At 44.0% G+C, this 25645-nt stretch overlaps 1 protein-coding gene across 1 annotated transcript; it reads right to left on the reverse strand.

Annotated features, from left to right (window-relative positions):
* Nucleotides 1–1520: 1520 nt before the first annotated feature.
* Nucleotides 1521–21598, reverse strand: RNPEPL1 (arginyl aminopeptidase like 1). The gene is made up of 11 exons (XM_054385950.1): nt 20864–21598; nt 14192–14332; nt 13392–13543; nt 12832–12948; nt 11182–11417; nt 8703–8816; nt 7433–7545; nt 6412–6520; nt 4791–5018; nt 3080–3222; nt 1521–2404 (listed from the first exon to the last, which is right to left on the reverse strand). The coding sequence occupies exons 1-11, from the start codon at nt 21596–21598 to the stop codon at nt 2132–2134; spliced, it is 2361 nt and encodes a 786-aa protein (XP_054241925.1). The 3' UTR covers nt 1521–2131.
* Between the last annotated feature and the right edge of the window lie 4047 nt (nt 21599–25645).

The following is a 25645-nucleotide window of genomic DNA, read 5'->3' on the forward strand; positions in this document are numbered from 1 at the left end:
GTTTAATTTGACAATCATCATAAGGCATCCAAGTAAATTAAAAATTCCCACTAGGGTCACATACATTCTCCCACAAAACAGAACGTGTTAAAACAGAGGTTGGGGGGTCCAAAGGATGCTAGTGGTTACTGGTCTTGGCCAAGCTGCTGCTGCTAGCAGTGGGTTCAGGAGACGCAGCACCAACAGCAGCAACTCAGGAAGTGGAAAGTTAGCTTGCACAAATTTCTTTCAATAGAATAACAAATAATAAGGAAAGAGGTTTGTATAGAAAACACCATTCTCCATACTTTCTGGGAAAATAAAACAGAATGAAAAGGATAATCCCATTCAAGGATCAAAGAGCAGAGCTCGGAGTTCTGAAGCCAGCAATGCTGATGGCCCATTTTGAAAACTACAAAGGCCTGAGTTTATTATTGCTTTTTATCCCAGTTCAGCCCAGGCTAAGGCTACGGTGAAGTCCAAATTAATTTAAAGCCAGAAAATGAAGATCCAGTAACAGCACCTAAGTCCCCATCCACACATGGGTGTAAACAGATATTTTGGTGGAAAAAAAAAAAAAGTCTCCCGAATTTCCTCTCTCCCTGTGCTATGCAGATCCCCACAGCAGGGCTACAATTTGCCCCAAATCATGTAAGTCTCTCTTTCTCATCTCCTTTAGCTGAGCCTCTTCAAAATATTTCACCTTTTATTCAAACTAGTCCTCAATCCTGGTGATACATCAGCTCAGAGATGCTTCGTGGGAGCTCTCTAAGAGGCACCACAGATTCCCAGACATTAAAATTAATGTGGCACAGAGTCTAAGAACCACAACCTGCGCTCTGCGATGCTCTGCCCTCAGCTTCCTGAGACCAAACAGCACAAAGCAGAGCACCTCCCCATCTCATGTGCCTGGCCAGTGATCAAGAGAAATTGTATGCTGCATAAATGAAATGGCATCTTACCACTACCAGAAGTCAGAAAACAGACTCAGGTAAAGTGGGGCTTAAAAGTTTTGCATTTAAGAAAGAGGGTGCTTCCCTCAGGCTATCATATTACAGGGCAACTGTTATTCAAGCAGATGTTATTCAAGGCAGTAAAATTCTAGCATGGATGTCTCCACAGCTGACTGACAGGCCCAACATATGCTAGAGATCTTATAAAAAATTTAATTAAAGGTCTTGATAATAAATGTCCTTTCTGTCTTCCAAAAGGACAGAAGACACACAGTGTATCTGATGAATGCATGTGATACACATCCTAACACATTAAGAAAAGTTGCAGCTCAACTTGTCAAAACAGTTCAAAAGATCTAGGCATCCTGATAGTAGATAGAATTGATGGCATTTGGGGACCTAAATGTAACTTTTTTTTTTTTTTTAATTTGAGCCTACACATTTCTTTATTGCTTGTCCTATTGAGTGCAAATGGAAATGTGGATAATGTTAACTATAGAAGGATTTCAAATTCATCATAGGTTTCCTTGTTGTTTTATATATATAAAAAAAATTTATATATATAAAAAAAACATTACTATTATTATTTAGTCACCTGGGGGCAGGGGGAAACAGGAGTTACTTAAAATTAGTTTCTTAATTATTTAAGCATTAGTTCCCTACCTCCCAAATCACAACATGAAAATGTGTTTGCTGCCACGGACAATTCCTGAGTCTCTCCCTTGCAGAACTTCAGCCCAAATATCAGGATAATGGTGGCCTGACACATACAACAAGTCCCCAGCAACATACACACAGCAAGTAGGACATGCTTTAGTGGCTTCAGTCAGAAAAAAACCCCAAAACAAACAAAAAACAAACAAACAAAAAACTCCACCAAACAAAAAGCTTGGAGAAACCATCCAGAAGAGCCTCAGGAAATGCAACTAGCCACTTTCCATGGAGAAGCAATTGCCCAGGCATCCCTGCCCAGTAAAAACTGAATCAAAATATCCATCCCACAACTGAAGGAGATCTCTGGAACCTGGCAGTGTCACAGGCTGGATACTTGAAGGCACATTTGCTTTGTGTTTTGGGAGAGAAATCCAGTTACAACAACACACCGCAGCTGATGCGCTGAGGGAAAGGAGGCAACACTTGGTCTCTTTCCTCTGTTCTGTCCTCATTTTCAAGCTTCATGGCTGACATGAGCAGGTGATCTAAGCAGACACATTAACATCCCTGAGTGAAATGGCACCATTTGTGGCCTCTGAGACTTTGTCCTCCAGCACCATTGCTGGTGTGTCTGTAGTGACTGCTGTAGTGTTTATGGCGGGAAGTGGAGTCAAGCCCTGTGATAAGATCTGTTGGATGGTTTTCCGCAAATTGGGGTGCAGCTGGTTTTGGGTCTGGCAAAAAATTTCTAAGGCAAAAGATTTGAGGGTGCCAGTGCAAAGGTCCTCGTAAAGTGGAATTGTGTACATCCGAGACATCTGCAAAAAAAGGAAAACTGGATAATACCACTTCAATATAAGTCAAGAGGTTCACCTCTTCTACAGCTACACTCCACCTTCCTGAATGACTTCAGATTGGAAACAAGCAACGCATTTCTTCTACAGACAGCTGAGTCTATTCTACATAAGTTTAATGCAAAGATTTTTATGAATGATAGCAAAAAACATTTGCTGTCAAGGATGAGCTACTTCCACAAATAACAAAACTGTTTTTAAAAGGCCAAGGAAAAGAGGCCACAGTGAATACATGCATTCAGCTTTTGCTCCTGCACAGTAAACTACTGAAAAGGATTTGATGAGCCCTAGCCTTGCCTGAAGTGTAAATATCCAATCACATGATTTAGTAGTGTGAAATTTTCTGGTCTGGAAAAGCCAGGGCTGCTACAAAGCAACACAAAAAAAAATGCACTGGGCAGAGCTGGGACAAGGATGTTGAGTGAGGCTAGAAAAGCAGAGATTATCTGTAGGCATTTCAAATTACATCTGCCCGTTCCTCCCCACCCGCTAGCAGGTGAGCCATGCTCAGCCCCTTCACAACACACCTGGGCTACACTTGGCCAGGAAGCAGAAGTTCCAAGGTCTTTCACGTCGCATGTCTCATGCACACGCCTCATGCACTGCGAAGTGCAGTGATTTTAATCCAGCACTTAGTACCTGGTTTTCCAAGAAGCGACGGACTTTGTAAAGGTCTGGATAATAGTCATTTCGGACTACAATCTGCAGCCAGCGGATGCGGATTTCTGCATTCATGGAGTCCAGCTGAGAGGAGTAACATTCCGAAAGCTTTTTTATCACCTCTGAAGAGAGCACACACATAGAGAACAACTGTGATCTATTTTGTCAAGTTTGAGGGACATCATAGAATCAACCAGGTTGGAAGAGACCTCCAAGATCATCCAGTCCAACCGATCACCCAGCCCTAAGCAATCAACTAGACCATGGCACTAAGTGCCTCATCCAGCCTGCTCTTGAATGTCTCCAGTGATGGCGACTCCACCACCTCCCTGGGCAGCACATTCCAATGGGTAATGACTCTCTCTGTGAAGAACTTCCTCCTAATATCTAGCCTATACCTCCCCCGGCACAACTTGAGACGACTGTGTCCTCTTGTTCTGCTGCTGGTTGCCTGGGAGAAGAGACCAACCCCTATCTGCCTACAACCTCCCCTCAGGTAGTTGTAGACAGCAATAAGGTCACCCCTGAGCCCCCTCTTCACCAGGCTAAACACCCCCAGATCTCTCAGCCTTTCCTCATAGGGTTTGTGTTCCAGGCCCCTCACCAGCTTCGTTGCCCTTCTCTGGACACATTCTAGTACCTCAACATCTCTCTTGAATTGAGGAGCCCAGAACTGGACACAGTACTCAAGGTGTGGCCTGACCAGAGCTGAGTACAGGGGAAGAATAACCTCCCTTGTCCTGATGGCTACACTATTTCTGATACAGGCCAGGATGCCTGGCCACACTGCTGGCTCACGTTCAGCCTACTATCAACCAGCACCCCCAGGTCCCTCTCTATCTGGCTGCTCTCCAGCCACTCTGTCCCCAGCCTGTAGCACTGCTTGGGGTTGTTGTGGCCAAAGTGTAGAACCCTGCACTTAGCCTTGTTAAATCTCATCCCATTGGCCTCTGCCCACCCATTGAGCCTGTCCAGGTCCCTCTGCAGGGCCCTTCTATCCTCCAACAGATCAACACCTGCTCCTAACTTCATGTCATCTGCAAACTTACTGATGATGGACTCAATTCCTTCATCCACATCATCAATATTCAATTGTATGGGGCGCAGCACTGATCCCTGGGGGACACCACTAGTGACTGGCAGCCAACTGGGTATGGCACCATTCATCACCACTCTCTGGGCCCGGCCCTCCAGCCAGTTCTTGACCCATTTCAGAGTGAATAATCAGAGAATAACATCATAAAAAGCATGGAATCACAGAATAGTTTGGGTTCACAGAATCACAGAATGCTAGGAGTTGGAAAGGACCTAAAGATATCATCTAGTCCAACTCCCCTGCCAGGCAGGATCACCTATACCAGGTCACACAGGAACCCATCCAGGTAGGTCTTGAATATCTCCAGAGAGGGAGACTCCACAATCCCCCTGGGCAGCCTGTTTTAGTGTTCTGTCACCCTCACAGTGAAATAATTCTTCCTTCTGTTTCCATGGAAAGGTTGAAAAGGACTTCTGAAGATCATCTAGTTCAACCCCTGTGCCATAGGCATGGACATCTTTACTAGATTGGGCTGCTCACAGCCTCATCCAACCTGACTCTACATGAATGATAACATCAATGAGGTGTAGGGCTCTTTAGAATTTGATCAATTATTTCAGGAATACTTTTCTGCTATCCTGATGCCGTAATTACCATGTGGTAGTGGGGACCCATCCAGCAATCTGTCTAAGAAGAGCACAGTTTGGAACGTTCTCCATTTAGTGAGGTCAGCACTGCTGGCAGCAGCAACAGAGTCCAGAGGCTCTGTGGTCCAGAGTTTGAAGAGCGTCTCCACTGGTCTGGTCAGACTGGATCCCTGAGATAAGTCTGGCTCTGCTAACGGAGGTCCTGTAGCATTGAGCCAACGTTCAAACTCCAGTCCTGGAATGAGAAGCATCAAAAAGGTCAAGCAGGAGTCTCTGCATGTGGCTTGCCTGCCTCAAGGTTCAGGACTGCTTCTCACACAGTTAAAAGAGGTTCTAACAACAGTAAATGGAGATCAACCAGCAATGTAACAGCCTTAGCAGTCTCACTGGGCTAGTCTATGCTACACCTGGAAGAGTGCCAGCAACACCTCTCCAAATTTACCCATGAATTTTCTAGAGCCCAGCATTACAGTGAGTAAGTACAGGAATCACATGTGCTCTTAAGAGAGCCAGGCTAACAAGTATCTATGATCAAACAATGTTTTAATATAAGGTGGGATTTTGTTTTTTTGTGCATGCAATTCACTTTCTCAGAATCTTAAGAAAGACTGAAGAATAAGGAGAAAACCTGATTCATTACAAAAATAGAAATAAAAATAAAAAAGAAAGAGGAGATGAGAAGGCTGATTAAACTCCTCCTACCCACAAGCAAAATGGAGCAAGCAGAGCCTAGTTTTCAAAAGAGCTCTTCCCCTTGACTCTTTACCACCTCAGCACTTTCCCAACACTTGGCAATCTTTCCTATTCCACACCATCTACCCTAAAACTCCTCTCTCCTGCATCCCCTGAATATTAGCTGGACATAAGTCAGCACACCCTGTGGTTAACTCATTAGCCAGACAGTGGGCCAAACACAACATATAACCACTGAGCTCATGCTGCAGCTTCTCCCACCGTAGACTCACTCACTGCATCTCTCCACAAGCCTGTAGGAACCCAGTATCCTTAAAAGCTGTATTCCACTGCCAGTCTGGTTTCAACTGACCAATGGGTTCAGTAATAACTTGCAAGGATAGATACAGGGCAGGATAACATTAATCTCATTTATTTAAGCAGGCGGGCTAACAAACACCTAGCAGATTACAGACTTTTCACAAATCCCCCAGCAGCTATAAATATGGGATATAAGGTAGAGTGAAACATTATGGAAAAGATTCTGTATGAATGGATAGGACCTTGGAAAGAGTTATAGTTCTCAAAGCATGTTTTCTCCAACTACAGTAAATGAAATTTCAAAGCGTAATCACCATTTCCTTATATTTGAGCACATGTAAATTCCACATGTGCTGATCATTCTGCCTGCAGTGTCAAAGATGAGTTAATAAGAAAGTTGACTGAGGGCCACTCAACTAATTAATGCCAAAATTATCAGCAATTTAAGATGCGCTCATTCCCCAACATGGAGGCAGTAACAACAAATCACCACAACCGTTCCTATCATCAACACCTGGCTGCTACTAAAGCATTTTTTTCCCCTTAGCATTTTCCTATACATCATCCAAGCCAAGCACAAAATTTACCGTCCAGATTTTCTATGGTGTTTACAGTTAACTAAGTAAATTTCCTACCTGCTTTGCTCTCAACACATTGCTCTTTCAGCTCTGGAAAAAAATTCAGGAAGGAATCCAGAAGATCTTGAGCTACAACACTGGTAAATTTGTACTTCTCAATGTAGGCCTGAAACAGTAAAAAGAATAAATTATGGTTAGGAGAACGACAAGTTCCTTTGGATGTAGAAGCAATGCATGCAATAAAAACGTAGAGACGGAAAAGTGAGAACAAGTACTTTCCACCCCCTGAGAAGACAAAAGCACTATAACTAGAAAAAAAATTGAGTAGTTGCAAATATATTTGACAGCTGAATACAGGGCTGTTTTCTGATACAGATCACAGATACATAAATAAATCAAGGGCAGGAAGGTTTCCTCATACTCAGCACTAGTGAAACACCAGAACACAACTAACCACTGTATATCCACTGATAGATTATGGACTAAAGGACTAAAGTCATACTTACAAGAATAAAGAGAAAGATGGAATGGGGGATGAATGGGAAGAGGAGATGAAAAATATGCATGAGGCAAAAAGAAGAGGCAACGAGTTGTGCCAGCTTTCAAAACACAGTCAATAACTGACTTGATTTTCTATAGATTTTGCAAATGTGTTTCAAGGAACCAAACCTGCCCCAATACAGGAAACCATGCCCTTTGTCACCCTGGCTGAAAAAAAAATCCCATGAGCTTAATGCCTTTTAATACCATGGAGTCACAGACTATATATGCTGGAACAGCTTTCCAATTATTTGGAGCAGAGAACAAGAGGTAACAAAAATATAGCACTACTCTGTATTTAATACCTCAAAAGCTCAGGATCTGAGAAGAAGAGTAGGAACACAATCACTTAAGAGAAATCTCATAGAAAGAATCATTTAGGTTGACAGGCAGGCCCACACATTCTTCCATCTTTAAAGTTTACCCCTATCTATTACCCATCATGACAAAACCTGGAAAAATAAAACCAAAACAAAACCCAAACCAACCCTAAAGCAGCTCTAAACCTCAAGAGAAACACATCCTTACTCATGCTCACCCTTAGGAAGGAGTCAAAGTGTCTTGGATCACCACAGAGCTGGGACAGGTAGTAAACAAAGCAGTAGCCTTTCTCATAGGTGAAAAGGTTCATCAAATTACTAGGATTTACACCTGAAAGGAGAAGACAACAATGTTGTAAGACACACTGACGACAACACTGATTTCCAACCCTTCCAAGTATACATCAAGGAATCAAGACATAGTGACATAAACCCTGTTGTCAGTACATTTAATTTACTGTAGTAAATTAAATGGAAGCAGTCCAAACACAGTCTGAAAACATAAAAAAAAAAAAACTCAGTAATTGTAAGCTAAGTATTAATTCCCAATAGAATAAGTCACTTAAATGAGAAGTCACTGAAGACACACACCTGGAATTTCAAGAATTGTTTTTTGTACCAAACTCAGGGAATTATCATATCACAAATGTTTTAAGATATCAGTATAAAGTAATCACAGATTCTTCCTTTTTTGAGACCTCCAACACATGCTTTATCATTTTATCTGGTTCCAATATCATCTGCAGTTGCATTTTAGGTTGTTTTAAATATCATCCACGTTGAAGATTGCTTCACACCTCCAATGGTGACCATAGAACTAGAGAATTATCAATGAAACACAATGCTGGAGAGCAAATGCATACGTGGCTCAGGGGATAACCAAACAGCTTCTGTGTTGCTCACTCAAGGGGAAAAAAAGTACCTACATTTATCTGCATGCTAATGTTTACACATATAGTTCTTCAATGAAAACATAAAAAGAACAACAGTTTAATAGCAGAGAAACAGGCTGCCTGGAGAGGTGGCTGGGGCCACATCCCTGGAGACATTCAAGGTGAGGCTCGACAGGGCTCTGGGAAACCTGATCTAGTTGAGGTTGCCCCTGCTGACTGCAGAGGGGGTTGGACTAGACGACCTTTGGAGGTCCCCTCCAACCCAGATCATTCTATATGTAATATATGACATCATTATGAACTACTTTATTTTACACACTAAGAAGCTCAAAACCACACAGCTTTCAAGGCAGTTTTTCATACTCTGTTCCTACTGTCTGATCTCTTCTTAGACAGGATTTCTAGAGAGGAGTTAGCCAAATTTGAAAAAAACTTCCAGGTAAATTTCCTTATTTACTTTTAGACTGGTTTAAAAGCCTGTATTTCTTTTTTCTTTCCTTTATAAAGGTTATGTACAAATTAGTCTTTTTTTAGTCTACAGTCCAGCATCAATATACAGAATTTTGTGTACTGCAGCTTCAGCCAAAAGCAATACCTGGTTCCAGTTTAACCTGAAGCTTGCTGACCGGATTGTCTTCTCCAAGGAGCTTCATCTGTCTGTGGAGAGCATCAAGGCGGAATGCAGTCTCCAAACATGTGAAGGCAGCTCCTACCCCAGAAAGAAACTTATTAGTTGTGGGAAAATGACTGGCAAAACCTGACCTGTGCAGAACTAGCATAGGTACAAAATAAAAGATACCAAAGGTGTAAAGGACACAACAGTGAGACAGAATCACAGTAATGTAATGGCAGAGAAATTCAAGTGGAAAAAGTCCAGAACTTAAACCACTGCATTTACTCTGCTGATTATGCAGCAGGCTGAAGTGAAATACAAAGCAGCATGAAAACTGTGCTTAAGTTTACATCCTTGACATCATCTTACCAGTTCTTACAAGAAGAACAGAGCACCAATGGAATAAGTTTTGTACAGGTAACTTTCAAGGAGCAATCAAGTGCTACAAAAAAGTACTGACACTGGTGGGAGAGCAGACACACAATTCAGTGCTAAGGGTATTACTAAGGGAATGTCCCCTCTTGGGTGAAAATGGAAAAGTATTAGATTTAGTTGGTATATTACAGGTCCTGTGATTCTTTTTTAAGCTTTTTCTACCATCCTACCCATATTGTATTATATAGTTGTCACCTTCTACCCATTAGGACTTATTTTACAGCTGTGACTTGGGTAGGCTACCCCTTCTATTTTAACCACAGCGTAGAGCATTCCTGCTTTCAAGCCAAGCTTGGCTTGAAACTCAACAGAGATCTTTTCTATGCCCTTGCAAATGCAAAACACTGTGGAAAATGGATTTTCAGGTTCAGAAGATCCTCAACGTCCAGCACTATTAACACTGGCTTTCTTTGCTGAGTCTTGAATGACAGCATTTGTTACACAGATACAACCTCAGAGTTTCGCTGTATGTACACAGGAATTTGATATAAGCAAAATGAGAATTAAGAACCAGGATGTATTTGGAAGATAGAAGAACTTGTACTAGCAGAGAAAGGGGCAGATGTGCTTCACAGGGGAAGGCAAGAACCAGGACAGCTAGCATTAAGGGCAATTCCTTCAAGCTAAAGGAGGAGAATTAAGCAAGATCCAAGAGGCATGGTAGTCAGAGGACTCCAATTTCTGTAAACAATATCATTACAAAGATGCCTTTTTATTAACAGATGAAGATACTGCAGAAATGTCAGAAACTGTAAGATTTAGATCAGACGTTTATCTTAGAAACAAAACAGAATGCAAAAAGAGCTTTCTAAAGAATATGGCACAGGAAAAGGCATTTCTTAGTTTCCTAAGCTTCTTGAAACAAGAAGTTCTAAATTTTAAGCAAACAGACCAAAATCAGCAAGGATTTTGTCCTAGGTCACAGAAACAGACTACAATGGGATACAGAACACATCAGTACCTTCTGATTCACTCATACCAATGCTATGTGTAGTACCATGTAACTTCTAAGAACAGTCCTAAGCACTGGGAATTACTCAACATGAAACAGCTTTCAAAGTTATATAATAAACATTATAACATCTTCATATGCTCTCAGAGCATTTTACCTAAACTTCATTATCATCAGGTCACCTCCAAAAACAACATACATGAATAAAAGCCAAGGCATCCTTCTGAACACTCTCTCTGCCAACATTTCCAGGAATCTTTCCAAGACAGTGGACACATGAGAATATACACACACCACAGGCTTTTGAGAGCGTAACAGCACAAACTAGAGAAGTGTATGTTCCCAGTATTCACTCTGATAAAAATCCAATTAAATTGAAAAGCAGTAGGAATGATTTACTACTTACATATTCTAAAGACAGTACCATACAATTGGCCTATGAAATTCACTGATAAAAGCAAAGGCAGGGCTGTACAATTCTACAGGAAGCCTCAAGCAGATAAAAAGATAGCTACATCGATCTGCACTTCCTAAGTGCTCTTGCCATCATTCTTTCCAAGAGTAGGTAACTACTAATTGATCAGGATTAGAAAGATACCTGTTCAGAGGATAGGTATTTCACAGTGTAACCATGATAAGATTTCTTACATCTTTCTTTGAAGCATCCTCTGCTCACCTTATTCTGATGTATGAACACCTAACAGTAGTTCCAAAGTTCCTACAAATATCCTTATAATGCTGAGCTAACATACCTCACCCAAAGGCCCTATTACCTTATCAGGTATTGATTCCACTCAAAGCCAAGACAATGCCAGACTCTAAACATCTAAGATGTCCAACACAAAGTATGGGGCCATGTGTGTGTTCAAGTGCTCTGAGTGGGGTGGAGGGGTTGTGTGTTCAAGTGGGGGGGGGAAGTAGGGTGTTTGTTCAATAAATAATAAAAAAAAAAAAAAAAAAGAAAAACAAACACCTCCCTACAGACTTCAGAGCTCCTGAGGCAAACACTCTATGCAGACAACTCTCCATTACTGGCTAAACACAGCATGAGGAGGAACATTTCTGCATCAATACCATAGGTCTCAGTGGTGATCCGGCGCTGTGCATATGTGGCGAGCCCCTCGCTCAGCCACATCTCCTCCCACGTAGCATTGGTGACTGCATTTCCAAACCAGCTGTGGGCAACTTCATGAATAACATCAATGATCAAAAACTCATCGCTCTCCAGAATGGAAGAGATGATAAAGGTCAGGCATGGGTTTTCCATGGCAACAATAGGGAAGGATGGAGGAAGAAAAACAATGTCATATCTAAAATTAGGGAGAGAGAAGAAAAAGAGGAGAAAGGAGATATGTAAATCACAGCTATTCAAGAGACACACACAGCAACTTTTTTTTCTTTTTTTTTTAAGGAAAGTTCTTGTGAGACTATTTTATGACTTTAGGCACAACTGGTCTAGAAATTTTGTTCCTAATTTTTCTGGGCAGGGGATCACAGAGTTTGTTCTGTTGGCCAACAACCTGCTCACATTTGGACATATTGACAAGACAGTCTGTTCACGTGCAGCAGATCCAGCACTGCCCAGAAGCATCATGCTCCCTTCACACACACAAATTTATTACAAGTTTTCTACCCATGAGCCAGGACCACTATGTTTACTCCACATACACTATCACATACACAGTGTTGGGTTCCCAGAGTCTCCCAGGAAAGAGAGAGGCTGGGAAGCTATCAAATGAATTCATTGATCTGGTGTACTTGCAATGCCAGCAAAATGACTCTAATCTGTCTGCTTCAGAACACAACAATACTGTTTGTTTTGTTTTCTAAAGTTCTCCACCAATGCTCAGCACTGGCACACTGGACCATGCTCTCAGATTATTTCAAGCAACAGTTTGCAAGTTTACAACCACAATGCACTCTTCCTGCTTACCTTTAGCAAAGAAATATAGGAAGCCTTTGTAAACATTTTCTCCTATCCAAACAATTAAAAGCGTTCTCTCAAAAACATTCTCTTTCAATACACAGTCAAGATTAACTTCAGAAATTATTGGTACAGGGACTAGGGCTCCCAACAACTGTACTGTTTTCAGCACCCTTAGGCATACCACAACAAATATTGCCTCAAACAGGATAGGTTTAGACTGGACATTAGGAAATTTTTTTTCACAGAAGCAGTAGTCAGACATTGGAATAGGCTGCCCAAGGAGATGGCTGAGTCACCATCCCTGCATGTTTAAAGCTTGTTTAGATGTGGTGCTTGAGGATATGGTTTAAGGGTGAACTTTGTAGAGCAGGGTCAATGGCTGGACTTGATCACAAGGGTCTTTTCCAACCTGAACAATTCTGTGACTCTATGAAATATATGTCAAGTACCATACATAAAAATAATTAAGATAAATAAAACTACCATACCTTTAAAATGCATGGATTTGCATCACAAAAACTACAGTATGAAAAATCTTCACTCCTCAGGGAAGATCTGCTTTTTAGAAACCTGCACTTCTGCCCACCATACCAGGCAAAACACCACTGAGCCTCTGTGGTCCTTTCTGCCACTTGCAGACACAAAACACCAGAGTTTGTTTCCAGCTACCACAGCACTGCCAGATGAAAGGCTCACCTTGTCCTGCCACTGCTAGCACAGGGTGAAAGCATGATAATTTTTCAAGATTGTTTTATTTTATTCCCATTACACATTCCTGGGAGACTTATTAAACTGACCTTCCCCATATATATGGGCCATACAGACTCTCTGCAGCAGTCAACCAGCGTTCAACGATGCCAGAAAGCTTGCTGATGGCTGTTGGCAGCAGGCAAGGCTCTGCCCACACTCTGCTCCTGTCAGAAAACAGAAAACATCAGGTGATACTTCAGCAAACTGAATTATCTCTTAGAAAAAATAGCCTGACTTCTCACCACACTTCCATGTATGGTAATAGAGCTAAGAGATCTTACACCAGACTCAGGCCTTCTTTAGGCTAACACTCCATAGATAGATGGCAACAGATAATCAAAGATCCCTTAAATAAGGTCATGAGACAAGTAACCATGACGACTACATGGGACAATAAGCAGTATTTATGAAAGAGGGAAATATGTTTGCCAGTGCAATGACAGGAATTTCTTTACATCAAACTAAACCTCCAGCTCTCTGAACACTCACAGCTTATGGTCCCAACTGCTCTCTTACCAATTATTCAACATATTTACTACACATAACAAAGAACTGCACAGAAATACAAAAAGCAGAATCAATTCAATCAACTCACTGCAAATCTTACCTTGGACCTATATCTGCATGTATAAGATCTCCTGCCACCAAAGCCACTAGGTAGGCAGGAACTGGATATTCCATGTAAAATTGATATACACCTTCCTCTTCTAAATAGGTACTTTGGGTGGCACTCATCAACACCTGTATGCCTGCTGGAGCCTGGAAGATCAACATCATACACATCAACTCACTAGATGGATCACAGCTGAATGACTACACCACAGATCTCTCTGGGTTTTTTTCATCTCTGCCTGAGAATGTACATTAAAAACAAATAACACAAAACGTAGGATTTCTGTGAGGTTTTTATACCACAAACTACCTAGCCTGTGAAAACACATCAAACAAAAATAATACTTCTCTTACATTGCATGGATCCTTATGCCTCAAAAGTGCCCACATATCAAATTATTTCATCTACACAAAGCACAACATTATTTGATCCTGCTTTCATAAAACTTTGTTTCAAGAATTGATACAGTTGAGTATTATCATCAAAAACACACTACTGGAAGTGACCAACTAAATTCTCTCTTCACATCATCGGTTTCACAGTTACTCATTTTGTCATCGAGCATGGGGAAGACAGGACCCAAGCACCACAGGCAACAGAGTTGTTTTTGTGGCTGTTACACCAGTTCTGGCACAAGAACCAGAAAGGGATCTAAAAAATCCAGCATTTTTTACAGCACTAAATGTCACCATTAACATTTTATGCCATATGTACTCACACAATGGCATTATGCTTTCACCAGTTAGCAGCAGCTAAGTGCTCCATGAACCATTTATAACCATTCTGTCACTCACCTTGACAGTAGCTGAATAGGTGCATTTCACTGCTGGTGTGTCGAAGCAGGGGAAGAAAGACCGGTTACACACCGAGTGGCCCTGTGTGAAGACAAATGGCTTGGCATTGCCATATGTCAGTTCTGGATCCAGCCACCAGATCTATGGAAACACGAAGAGAAGAAGAGGTGAGGGCAAGAGATGACATCACAAGGAAGAACTGTCAAAGAACAAAAGCTGAAATCAATAGGACTGTGAAGGAGAAAAAAAGATCTCAGCTGTGCAGCTCCCTGGATGAACACCTCGCACAGGGCACACCTTTCTATTCCTGTTTATTTGTTGTGACTACTCAGAGTAATTCCTTACTGTCCAAACACTGAGTGGGTGCCACACAATCTTCCAGCCACTCACTAATTCTGTTCTACCGGTTTGCTTGGTTAATAACAAGTCCCTAACAAACACCCATATGATCTTACTCTCAGAGGAAGCACTCTGAATGTCTTCATGGTTTTAATTCAACATGAACAGGAGTAGTAGTGGTAAGGTAATTCAAGCTGGGGGGGAAGAAAAAAAAAAACAAAACAAAACACTACCCAACCAACAAATCCAAACCCACAAGCAAAAGAACCCTGAGGCTGAACAGTGTACACAACATTATCTCTGACCCTGACCTGCTGGCTGAAGCATCAAACGTTTTGACACTATCCAAAGAAGTCAGTATATGTAAGAAACATCTGGTCAGTGACACTGACGGCCTCTTTCTACAGAGTGAACAAGGATATTCTGGGTGGTCACATAAAAACAAAAAAACAAACCCAAACAAAACAACAAAACCCCATCATTAAGCATGTCAATTTTCAGTATCAAGCAGCAAATAAATCAAGAGTCAGACCCTGAACAAATAATTACCACAGATTAAGTGGGACTTGGAAAAGTGCAGTTATGTGCCTTTTTGTCTTTTCTATTTCAAATGTAATGTTTACGCTTTCACATGCTCCCTCTCTCCAACTTTGAAGTGTAAGAACAATTTTAAATGAGGATTTTCTTGTAATCCTAGAACTCTGGAGCTGAACTTTCACAGAAAATATCAAATATTGTGAAACTTGCAATAAAGTTTGAACCACTGGAAGTCTTGAGAACGGTTAGGAATAAAACTTCTGAGTCTGCTGAATTCTTAGATGAAAGCAACCAATAAATCTGAATTCAGGGAACAGCAGTTAATGAAGACACTGGTTTAGTTCTGGTCCTCAAGAGACAGCAATGAAATACAGAAGAGAAGCCTGGGTACTCTGCTCTCATTTCATCAACATACTACAATTCTCTGAGTTAACCTTTAGAAGTCAAAATTTTCTCTCTCCCCTTCTGCCCTATAAGGTTATTATTTGTTATCTTCTCTTGGCTTTACACCCTTTCCTCCAGACATCAGTCTGCTCTTCTTCCCAACAATCCACTCCAGCAGCACTCCTGTGGATCAGGTAACACATCAGCAGCAGCTTTCTGTTATTCATGTAGAGATTCACACTTGCACTGGCAAATGTTGGGGTTTTTTCAGTGGGAGGCATTACAAAATTGAAAACCTTTATCTAGAAGTAAAATTAATCTCAGAGCAGCATTCCTATATTGAATTTAAGATTACTCTTTTTATTTTCAAGCCTGTTGGGCCAGAAATGTGCTTCAAGCATGACTTCTGAGGAACCCTGCCTCCCTTACACCACGAGAGTAAGGCTATGTGACTCTTTAAATCCACGTGCTGCATTTCAGCGCATCACCAACCAAACCCCAAGCTCACAGCTGAGATGTACTATGCAGCTACAGATCTCCACTCCATGGATACCTGCATTTCACAGCAACAAATAACATCTCTGCAATGTGACACTGTAGAACTGCAGACAACTGTTCCAGAAGGCATTTAGGGACATGTCTCATTAAAACCCACAGTTTGAAACTAATAGCTTCCACCCAGAACATGCATTCACATAAAAATTCAAGTGCTATGTTTGCCTCCTTGGTAGCACTTTTCTAATGACCCAGGAAGGAGGCTCAGAAGTTAAGTTTTTTAAGATATGCCCCAAGGCCAACTTCTAAAAACAGTCCTCTGTCCAGAAGCTTTGTGCTTGTATCACAGAAAGTCTGACTTACAAACTGTATCATTGGCCCTGCTGTGGAGAATCACCTTCAGAAGGTTCTGTCTCCTTTGTTATTTTGAGAGACAGAAAAAGCTAACAAAGAAAACAGGGAGATAAAACACCACCAGACCTAAGTTGCAACACTAGAGTAGGAAGGAAAGAGTGTTGACAAGCTATGCCTTCAGAGCAAAGAGATAAGGGGAAGTTCTCCTCAACCAGTGTAGGAAGAAAATACAAGCAGGAAGCAAAGGGGAACCAAGAAGCTGATTCTTGTTTACAGGAAAATCCATAAATTAATGACCATTTCTTTACAACCATTCCCCCTTTATGTGACATTTGGTTGATGTTAAATGAAGCACCAGACCCACAGGCCAAGAGAGAAAACATTTGTAGAGGCTGAAGTCTTTTTTTACCCCCTGTTTCCTAATGTCTGCAGCTACACAGCAGGCCTCTCTCTCTCCTTCCAGATGCACTTGGAACAATGATGAAAGTTATCCTGAAACAATATAAATAGATCTGTAATATAAATAGACCAGGCTATGCTGCCAGACAGAGGCAGGACTATGGCCTGGGGAAAATAAGCAGCATCCCAGAAAGGAGTGCAAGGAGCTGGGTACTGAGGGGGTGGAGCAGCATGCAGGCACAGAGCAGCAAGTGGGGCCATATAATCCACTCTGCATCCAAACCCCTCCTGTGCTCACCTTCAGAGATATACAATACATCATAGTAATGCTCACCATTTTTATCTAGTTTTTCACAGATTCAGGAGAACTGTTTCACATATTTCTATGATGAATTTCAAGTGGAAAAAAAAATGCTGCTTAGTTCCTCTGCTGAACAGAGTTCTTGGGCAGTCAAGGTTGCTCCCTTAAAAAATTGCTGCTTAGTTCTTCTGCTGAACAGAGTTCTTGGGCAGTCCAGGTTGCTCCCTTAAAAAATTGCTGCTTAGTTCTTCTGCTGAACAGAGTTCTTGGGCAGTCCAGGTTTCCCCCTAGCCTCATACTGCAAAGAAGCTCACACTTTATAAGGCACCTGCCAAGAACATAATTTTTATTGCCTTGGATCATAGTCTTTTACCCAAATACAGCAAATGACAAAGGCAACTAGCTGAGACTCAATGTCAAATCTCTCCATGTTTCTACCTGCATTATTGATGAAGCTCCGAGATGAGCTGCTGTCACAGCTTCTGTTCCAGACAGACAAGCCAGTCCATCAGACGGCAAAATAAACTGCACATCTGTGATGCAGAGAATGTGACAAGAGCAAGGTACAACTGGCCAGTAAGTCACTCTAAAGGACTGAGGAATCAATATAAGTCTAACAGAACAGCACTGCAAAACAAGCTGTCCTTTTTGCTGAATTATGAGCAAATGCTATCATTTTTCACACTAGAACACAAGCAGAGTTTGCATTTAAGATTGCCTTGAAAAGAAAATAGCACTGGTGTTAACATGTGCTGCCAAACCAGAGGTGTGACAGTGGGCAAGAGACAGATGTAGATTTTTCTCTCTAGGGGAAAAAAAAAAAAATCTTATCAAAGAGTATTTGTAGGACCAAGAGGAGGTGGGGGAAAATAAGGGGAGAAAGAGCAAGACTGCTGTCACTGACACACCTGATCAGTGTGAGCCTTCAGCCCACACCATAAGAGATACACAGTATTTATCACAGTCTGGCTTCTGATGCAAATGGGTGATGTACTGACCATATGGTTTCCTAACAGCACAAGGAGCTGGAATGCTCTGTGGAAGGCAGATTTAATCTCTCAGCTGTCTCTCAATGTCCATCAAACAACCAAAGATCTTGGCTCCTTCCTCCACACGAGAATAATGGGACAGTCCAACAACACATCCAGATGGCTCAAACCAAGTATATCAAGGCAACAAAATTCCAGTTTTAAACAGAATACTGTCTCTGCTGCTGATCTTGCTGCCAACACGTCCATGCTGCACTGTAACATCAATTTGCTGTTCTGGAGGTCCCACAACTAAGCTAATGGTCCCACAGAAAATAAACCTTGACCCAGAAAGATTATATTCAGAGAAAGGTCAAAGAAAACTGAACTTTAGAAGGGGGGGGGTCTAACTGTAAAGTTGCTTCACGTATGCATACTGGATGTGAGTATGAACTGGTTGTATGGGTTACAGGTCCCTGCTAAAATGCAATGATAGGCTAAACGACAGCAATGACATAGAACTACAATGGCACAAAATTATTTACAATCCAAAAAAATCCTCAACAGTTCAGTGTCCTGAACATGAAGGGTTACAACAGGTGCTTGAGGACAAATATTTTGCCAGCCAAAATCTACAATAGTGAGTGAGGAAACCTGGTATGATTTATGTCATTGAGCAAGCCTGCTTCTGCTTTCCAGTATCACTTGAAAAGGGCAGTACATGGCCCTGACACCATAACCATCAATAATCTTTTGACACTAGTCTTTGTAGCTTCATTTCAACTGAAGTAGTAGATGCCATTAAAGATACAGAGAGGCTTCAAAAGACAGGGTGAAGCATAGCTAGCTCCTGTCTGATCCAGAGGAAGTAAGGCAAACAACAGATGGAATTGAAAAAGTGTATCACTCTCAGCATCCTCAGATACTTAACATCCACACTGGATTGTGTGTGGGACCAAGGAAGCAACATGTTAACACAAGGGAGACTAAATGAATGCTGTATCAGTCAGCACCCTGCACCTACTCACAGATTTCAGGTCATTATTGAAACTGAGTCTCAAAGCAGTATCCTGTTACTTCTGAGATAATTTCTCCATAGACTGCCCCTTTGGCAACTGGGCTGGCAAAACCCAGGAGAAAGCACAGGCTAGCCTAAGACAAAACAGCTTGTTGAAGAGGAGGAAAGTATGTTATCGAGTGCTTTGAGAGGTAGAGCTCAGCCAGACTGAGAATGGTATAGAGCACACAGCAACACCAAATTAGCTTTAAAGCCCTCCCACCATAAACAAGGCATAGAACAGACATAAGAAACAGATTTCTTTGTAAAATCTTGGAATAAAGAACAAAATCTTCTGAACACGCTACATGCCCTAAAAGACATTTTCCTTGTACCTCTTCAGTGCAGAAAAACTACAGCTGAGTATTGTACAAGGAAATACGAAAGCCAAAAGCTTCAGATGTGAAAAGGAACAATATCTTCTCTTACAAGTACCCCTGAGTGTTAAAAGTGTCACAATTTCACCTCATGTCTGCACTTCTAGGGAAGAACTAGCACGTTAAAAGGTCACCACCTAAAATTCACTATCTATAGTGAGAAAATATATTAAGAATAGCCAGATCATTCTGAGAATTAAATTACTTTTGTAAGTGTCAACGTAGTATTTAAATTGGACAGAAAAAGACCCAAACTCATTCTCCTCAGCAACATTTTGCTAAGGAAAGGTGTAGTATAGACTTGCTATTGGGTTATTCACATGAAACCATTATATTCAATTCCTGCTCTTGTTAAATACAGACCGACCCATTTACTGGATCTGTGCAACAGCAATACCAAACCAGCAGGCTGAGAGTCAGTTCTATGAGGTGAGACACCAAGGTTGCAAGACTCTCAAAAAAAAAAACCAAAACCATTCCCTTAGCAAACAGATTCACCATACTTTAATTCCAATCTGAACAGCCAATATAGTAACAAGAAGAACTGATGTTCCAATGATAACATTTTACAAAGTTATGACAGTGAAAATATAAAAACAATATTTGCTAAACAGAACCTTAAAGCCCGTGAATGAACTAAGTGAATGAACTTCTAAATACCAGAGGTTTAGAAGAAAGGACAATTTACAAAGCATCTCACTGCTTTGGAAGGCTAATCCACACAGTCGTAGAAGAACCACCCACAGCCACTTGAAATGGGTGGTTTGGGCCACTTCTCATCTCTTTCTCTAGCATTAAACTTGTAGGAATACGTGGAATCTCCCTCAGCTCTTCTCAGAGCTTCTGACCGTGCTCATTGGAACATCAACCAAGGTGTGCAAGACCTGATTTTGTAAGCACCTGGCAAAATCCACAGGGAAACTCCTGTATTTGTGGGTGACGTCACTTATCCTCAAGAACTCAGTCGAGACAAGAGTTTTCAAACTTCCACGCCCCTCTCCAAAACTGCAAAGCCCTTAAAGGGCTAAAAATTTAAAATTATTACCATAATCGAGGATCAAAAGCCTTGGGGACCACAGCGACGGGGTAAGGAAGGTGGGGGGCCGGTCGGCAGGAGCATGACCGCTGAGCACGGTGTGGGACCGCGCAGGGCTCGGTGGCAGCGGGCAGGGGCCCGGCACCGAGCACTTCTGCGGTAAGGCAACAGATGCTGCTGGCCAGCTGAGGCGGGACGGGGACACAACAGGAGGGGCCGATAGTGAAATATCTTCCGCTGCCGTTGCTGCGGGGCCAGGTTACTTCCCCGATGGTCAATTAGAGCAGAAGGGAAAATATGAGAAAGGCCCGGGTGGCTGGTGGGAGCTCCGCCAACCACCCCGGGACTCAGTTCCCTGTTTTCTCTCCCCATCTTTCTGCACCTCTTCCCCCCCCCTCCCCGCCCCTCGGCAGCGCGATACTCACGGCGGGGCCGTCGGCTGTAGTGTAGCGGACGATGATCTGGAAGGGCTGGTGCGGCTGGAGGGCAGCGGGCAGGGAGACGGTGAGAGACGAGCCATAGTCAGTGAAGGGGTCCACCCTGAAGCCAAGCGGGCAGGCGGCGCAGGGCGGCTGGGCGAAGAGGGGCAAAGGCGGCGGCGGCGGCTCGGCGGCGGCGGTCGAGGGGCTGACAGGCGTCTCCCCCGGGGGACAGGCGGCGGTGGAGGGTAGTGGGCCGGCAGCGATGCATGGAGCAGAAAGAAAGGTGGCGGTGGAGGGCGGGCTGGCGGCACAGGGCGGCGCGCAGGGCGGCGGCGGCGGCGGGCAGGGTGGAGGGGGCAGTGGGGCAGGGGTGCCGGCGGTGGCGGCGGCCTCAGCAGGCGAGAACACGAAGGAGCAGGGCTCTTCTCCAGCTGGGGCGCGACGGTAGGCGGCCGAGAGGACGTGCAGGGCAGGGTGGACGTCCAGCACCAGGGCTTGAGGCTGCGGGCGCAGGGCACAGAGCTCCAGTACCAGGCAGCCCGCCAGAGCTCGCGCCTCGGGCCGCAGCTCCAGCCCGAGGTGCAGGTGGCGGAGGCTGAAGAGCTGCGAGCTGGAGGCCGACGCCACGTCCGGCGGAGGCTCAGGAGGCGGTGGCGGGGCCGGCGGCGCCTCCGGCCCGGCCGCGGAACCCTTGCGACAGCAGCACAAGCCAGGCGGCCGTGGAGCCGGGGCCGCCATGGAGCGGCGACGGAGAAGGAGGTGGCGGAGGCGGCGGCTGCTATGTGAAATCCATGGGCGGGCGGGGAGGAGGGAGGCCCCGGCGGCCGGAGCGACCGGGGCGGGGAAGGGAAGGGGGGGGGAAAGGGCCGCGCAGGCCCCGCGGCGGCACCGGCCGAGGGAGCGCAGGGCCCGGGCCCGGAACAGCCAGCGGCGGACACGGCCGCCAGGCGGCGCCGCGTGGGGAGTGGGGGTGCGCGAGGGCAGCCCAGCCGGCCGGCTGCGCGCGCAGCGGGGGACACCGCCCCTCCCCCAGTTCGCGGGCGGGCCGTGCACGCGCATCGTCCCGGGCGAGCGCATCTCCGTGCGCGTGCACTGCTGCTGCCGGCGCCGCGCGGGTGCCCGCGTGTCGCCCCCCGCTCTCCCGGGGAGCCACCCACACGTGCAGCCCCGCACGGCAGCGCCTCCCTCCCTGCTCCACTCGGACCCGCCGCTTCGCGGGGCAAGGTGCGCGCACACAAGGCTTTCCTCGGTCCGGGACAGGCCCATTCCCCGTGTTCCTGCTTTTGGGGACGGCTACCGGCACGGCTAGAGTGCCTCGCTCCGTTCCCTCACCCAGCCTCGCAGGCAACTCTGCCTCCTCCCCACTGCCTCAATGCTGCGTTTTCACCTTCCCCCTCACTTCCAAGATAAACAACCCCAAACCCTCCACACCGCGGCTCCCAGTACGGCTGACGCACCTTCATCCCACCAGTACCTATTTCGGCTTCCTCCATCCTGCTCGTAGTCACGCTCCTCACATCTATCTCACAGTCTAACCACAAATAGCTTCCCTCTTCCAGCACCCTATATGCCCCCTTCTTTAAATCTCTTCCCTCCCACCTCAGTGCCCGCAGTTGTCTTCCTCCAACACTCATCACCCCGAAGAGCCCCCAGATCCCGGCTCACACATAACACGTTTTACTCTTCCCCAGCACTCGAGGCAACCAATCACACACTATCCACTGCTGCCTTCCCAGATCAGAAAGGACAGAAACCACAAAATTACCATTTTTATACAACCGCTTGTTTCTTTGCATGGTAACAGTAGGAGACTGTAAGCTGGAAGGAGGGAAGGTGTGCTGAAAGGAAATGTGATTCCAACTCCAAGTAGCCCAAAAGCAGCACAGGAAATCTCTGCCCCATGTAGTGATACTTCTGAAAGTTACTTTCACTGTTAGGTTTTTCCTATCTCAACTGCCTGAGCAGCCTCCAAGACTTCTTAAATGACTCTAGAACAATTATTATATGGTTTGGTTGTAGTGAACCTGTAGTGGTACACTCTAGAAGCCTCCCAAGCCTTACAGTAACGACAGCAGCATCTGCACCAAGCTCCAAATGAATTGCCTCTGTATTGTCATACTTGAGGGAAAAACAGTGACCCCAGCACAACATGACTGCTGTCACCAGCTGAACCAATCACAGTATTATCACAGACTGACCTGAAGCTGGGACTGTAAAGAAAACCTATGTGCAGTTGCTTGTATGCAATAAAACTCACACTGCAGTTACAGTAAAACAATAGCAAGGCAGCATTCAGGAAACCTCTTTTGTTAATGACAGCATTACAGCCACCCAGCATCTTCTTGGTATGTTCTTTTGAAGCACCTGCAAGAAGCAATTTTATCTTGGCCCAATCCCTTTCTAAGAAAAACTTTTTGTCCTGCCACCTCTTCTCCCCACATCCTCCTTTCAGTAATCAAGTTTCTGCATTCATCCTTTCCTTCTGATAGCTTCTCTCACTCCTATCATTTGCCTTTTGAAATAATGGTGTGGGTCCTTTTAAACTTTGCTCCCAGCGATGCACTAAGGCTGCTTGATCTCCCTCTGGCTTTCATCCAGGGGTAGTATGCAAGCCGTAGCCCCAGCAACCTCAGCATCTGACTCTGTGTAATCTCTACTGCAAGTAATGGTGACATCTTCTCAGGTGTTCAAGCCAGCACAACTTCAGAGCCTGTATTTGGACTCAGTTACACTGATCTAACTCCCCTGTGTGATTTTAGAAGAATTCCACCTCTGTTTTGATTAAAGGCCCAAGCAAGTGAAATGTTTCCACTCATCAAGCATATGAGATGAGCAAGAACACATTGTGTCTAAGAGTCTCTAAGCTTATGGTAATGAATGGGGTTGGGCTGCACTCACTATATTTGGGCAGAATAAGTAAACCCAATGCAGCTGCAGTTCCTGAGGGTAGTACAGCAAACCAATTCTCACAGGCATATCTGTCTTGCTTAGAGACACCTATTGGTCTTGGGTCACAGCCTTTGCTGTATACTACGAAGGACGTGTTATCTCCATGCTATTTTAGGCAGGATCTCCTTAAGGAAAGTCTCTATCCCAATCCCGCAGTCCTATTCTATTCCTTGTACAACAAAGCCTATAAATTCTAAAGAAGGATCCAATTCCTGAAAATCCCCACCATGAATATCATCCTCTTGCAAAATTCTTCAAAGACACAGATATTTCAGTCTCATTTGTAAATACCGATGTTTCTTCTTTCCACCTCTGTGACAGAACCCTGACCCAGGCCTCAGTTTGCTCCTGCGGTTCAGGACAGAAGCCAATTTAAAAAAAAAATACTGCTGCCCATGTAAGAAGCAATACTACTGTACTGTCTGTGAGAAAAGTGCCAAATGAAGCAGGTAAGTGATCATAGCATGAAGCAAATTTCCCTCTGGCCATCTATCTCAATTCCAAAGTAGCAATGCAGAAGCTAAGGTTTAACAAAATGGTTGAGCTAATCCCTGCTGTCCATGGGTGACCATTCACTTGCTCCAGATCACAGGCACTTGTTTGACACCTTGTTGAGATATTTCAGCTTGCTGAAGCAGCAGGAAAATATTTACCTTTTTAGGAGAGCATAACTGAGAAGCAGCAGTTTGGTACAATGAATCTTAAGTGCAGTTTCCTCTTGCACCTATGCTAGTGTTAGTTAGCACCTACTGAAAAGAGCAGCCCCGCTTCACCTCCCTTCCAGGTGTGCCTTCCTGTCTCCTTCTTTGTACAGCATTCCTGTTTTTTGAAGGTGAACTTTCTGCAAGTTAACTTTCTGAACTGAGTCACTGCTGGACCAGGCAAGAGCCACTGCTGGCTTCAGGAAAGTGGAAGGAACTCCCAGCCTGGAAGAAGAAGGAGGACAAGATCAGGATGGCTCTTTTGTCCAGACTGCCATTAGCTCAGCCTTAGCTGCAAAATGAAGCCACACTCTGACCCCAGAGGCTCTTGAAGATTAGGTTCATTAGCTTGTTTTTGTCAAAAGGAAATACTGAAATTCACAGGGTAAACTGAACTGTCTTAAGCAGATATATTTCATGTTCTCTTCCTCTCTCCTTAAGGTATTCAAGCCTTCATCTTCACATTCTACCCAGCTCTACTTTCAGGGAAGCAGGGTATTCTCTTTGGCCTACTGCCCCTGCTCCCCAGTTGCTTTTTGTCCTCAAGTTTCTTATCAGAAAAGAATCCTCCACTTAGCTGGGTGTTCTCTGGAGAGGCCTGTTACTTCTCCCTTTCCTAACCACAACATACAGTCACTGTGTTCCTTGAAGTGAGTAATACTGAGTAAAATGGTGGCCAAACCCTGACACAGAGTAAGCCTGGGTCCAGCCTCTGAGCAGAGGAAGGTTCTAGTCCATTCTTGCTTAGGACAAGACTTCCTAAAGAACAAACTGCAACAAATGATGCTTTTTGTGCTATCTTCAAGCTATAGTCTGAACTCTGTTGGTGCTATGATTTGCCTGTGGTGTTGGTAGGTAGAAATGCTTGTTGCTGTGACTTTGCAGTCACAGAGACAGTAATGCTTGAAGGCTGAGAAAGTGGAAAAACCTGAGCCAAAGAAGGATCTTCTGTGTTTTGTCTGACCTCCCTCCTTCTTGCTTGGCTTGCATACTTGCACTATAAATTATTACTCCCTGTACTACTCAACACAAACATACATATATGGCAAGCCACCTCCATGCTGGGGTCCACAAAAATTACCTACTAGACTTTTAAACAAACACTTCCAATATGAAGGAAGAAGAGTTAGGCCAT

The sequence above is a fragment of the Indicator indicator genome, chromosome 13, assembly GCF_027791375.1.
Source record: "Indicator indicator isolate 239-I01 chromosome 13, UM_Iind_1.1, whole genome shotgun sequence".
Classification (NCBI taxonomy): Eukaryota; Metazoa; Chordata; class Aves; order Piciformes; family Indicatoridae; genus Indicator; species Indicator indicator.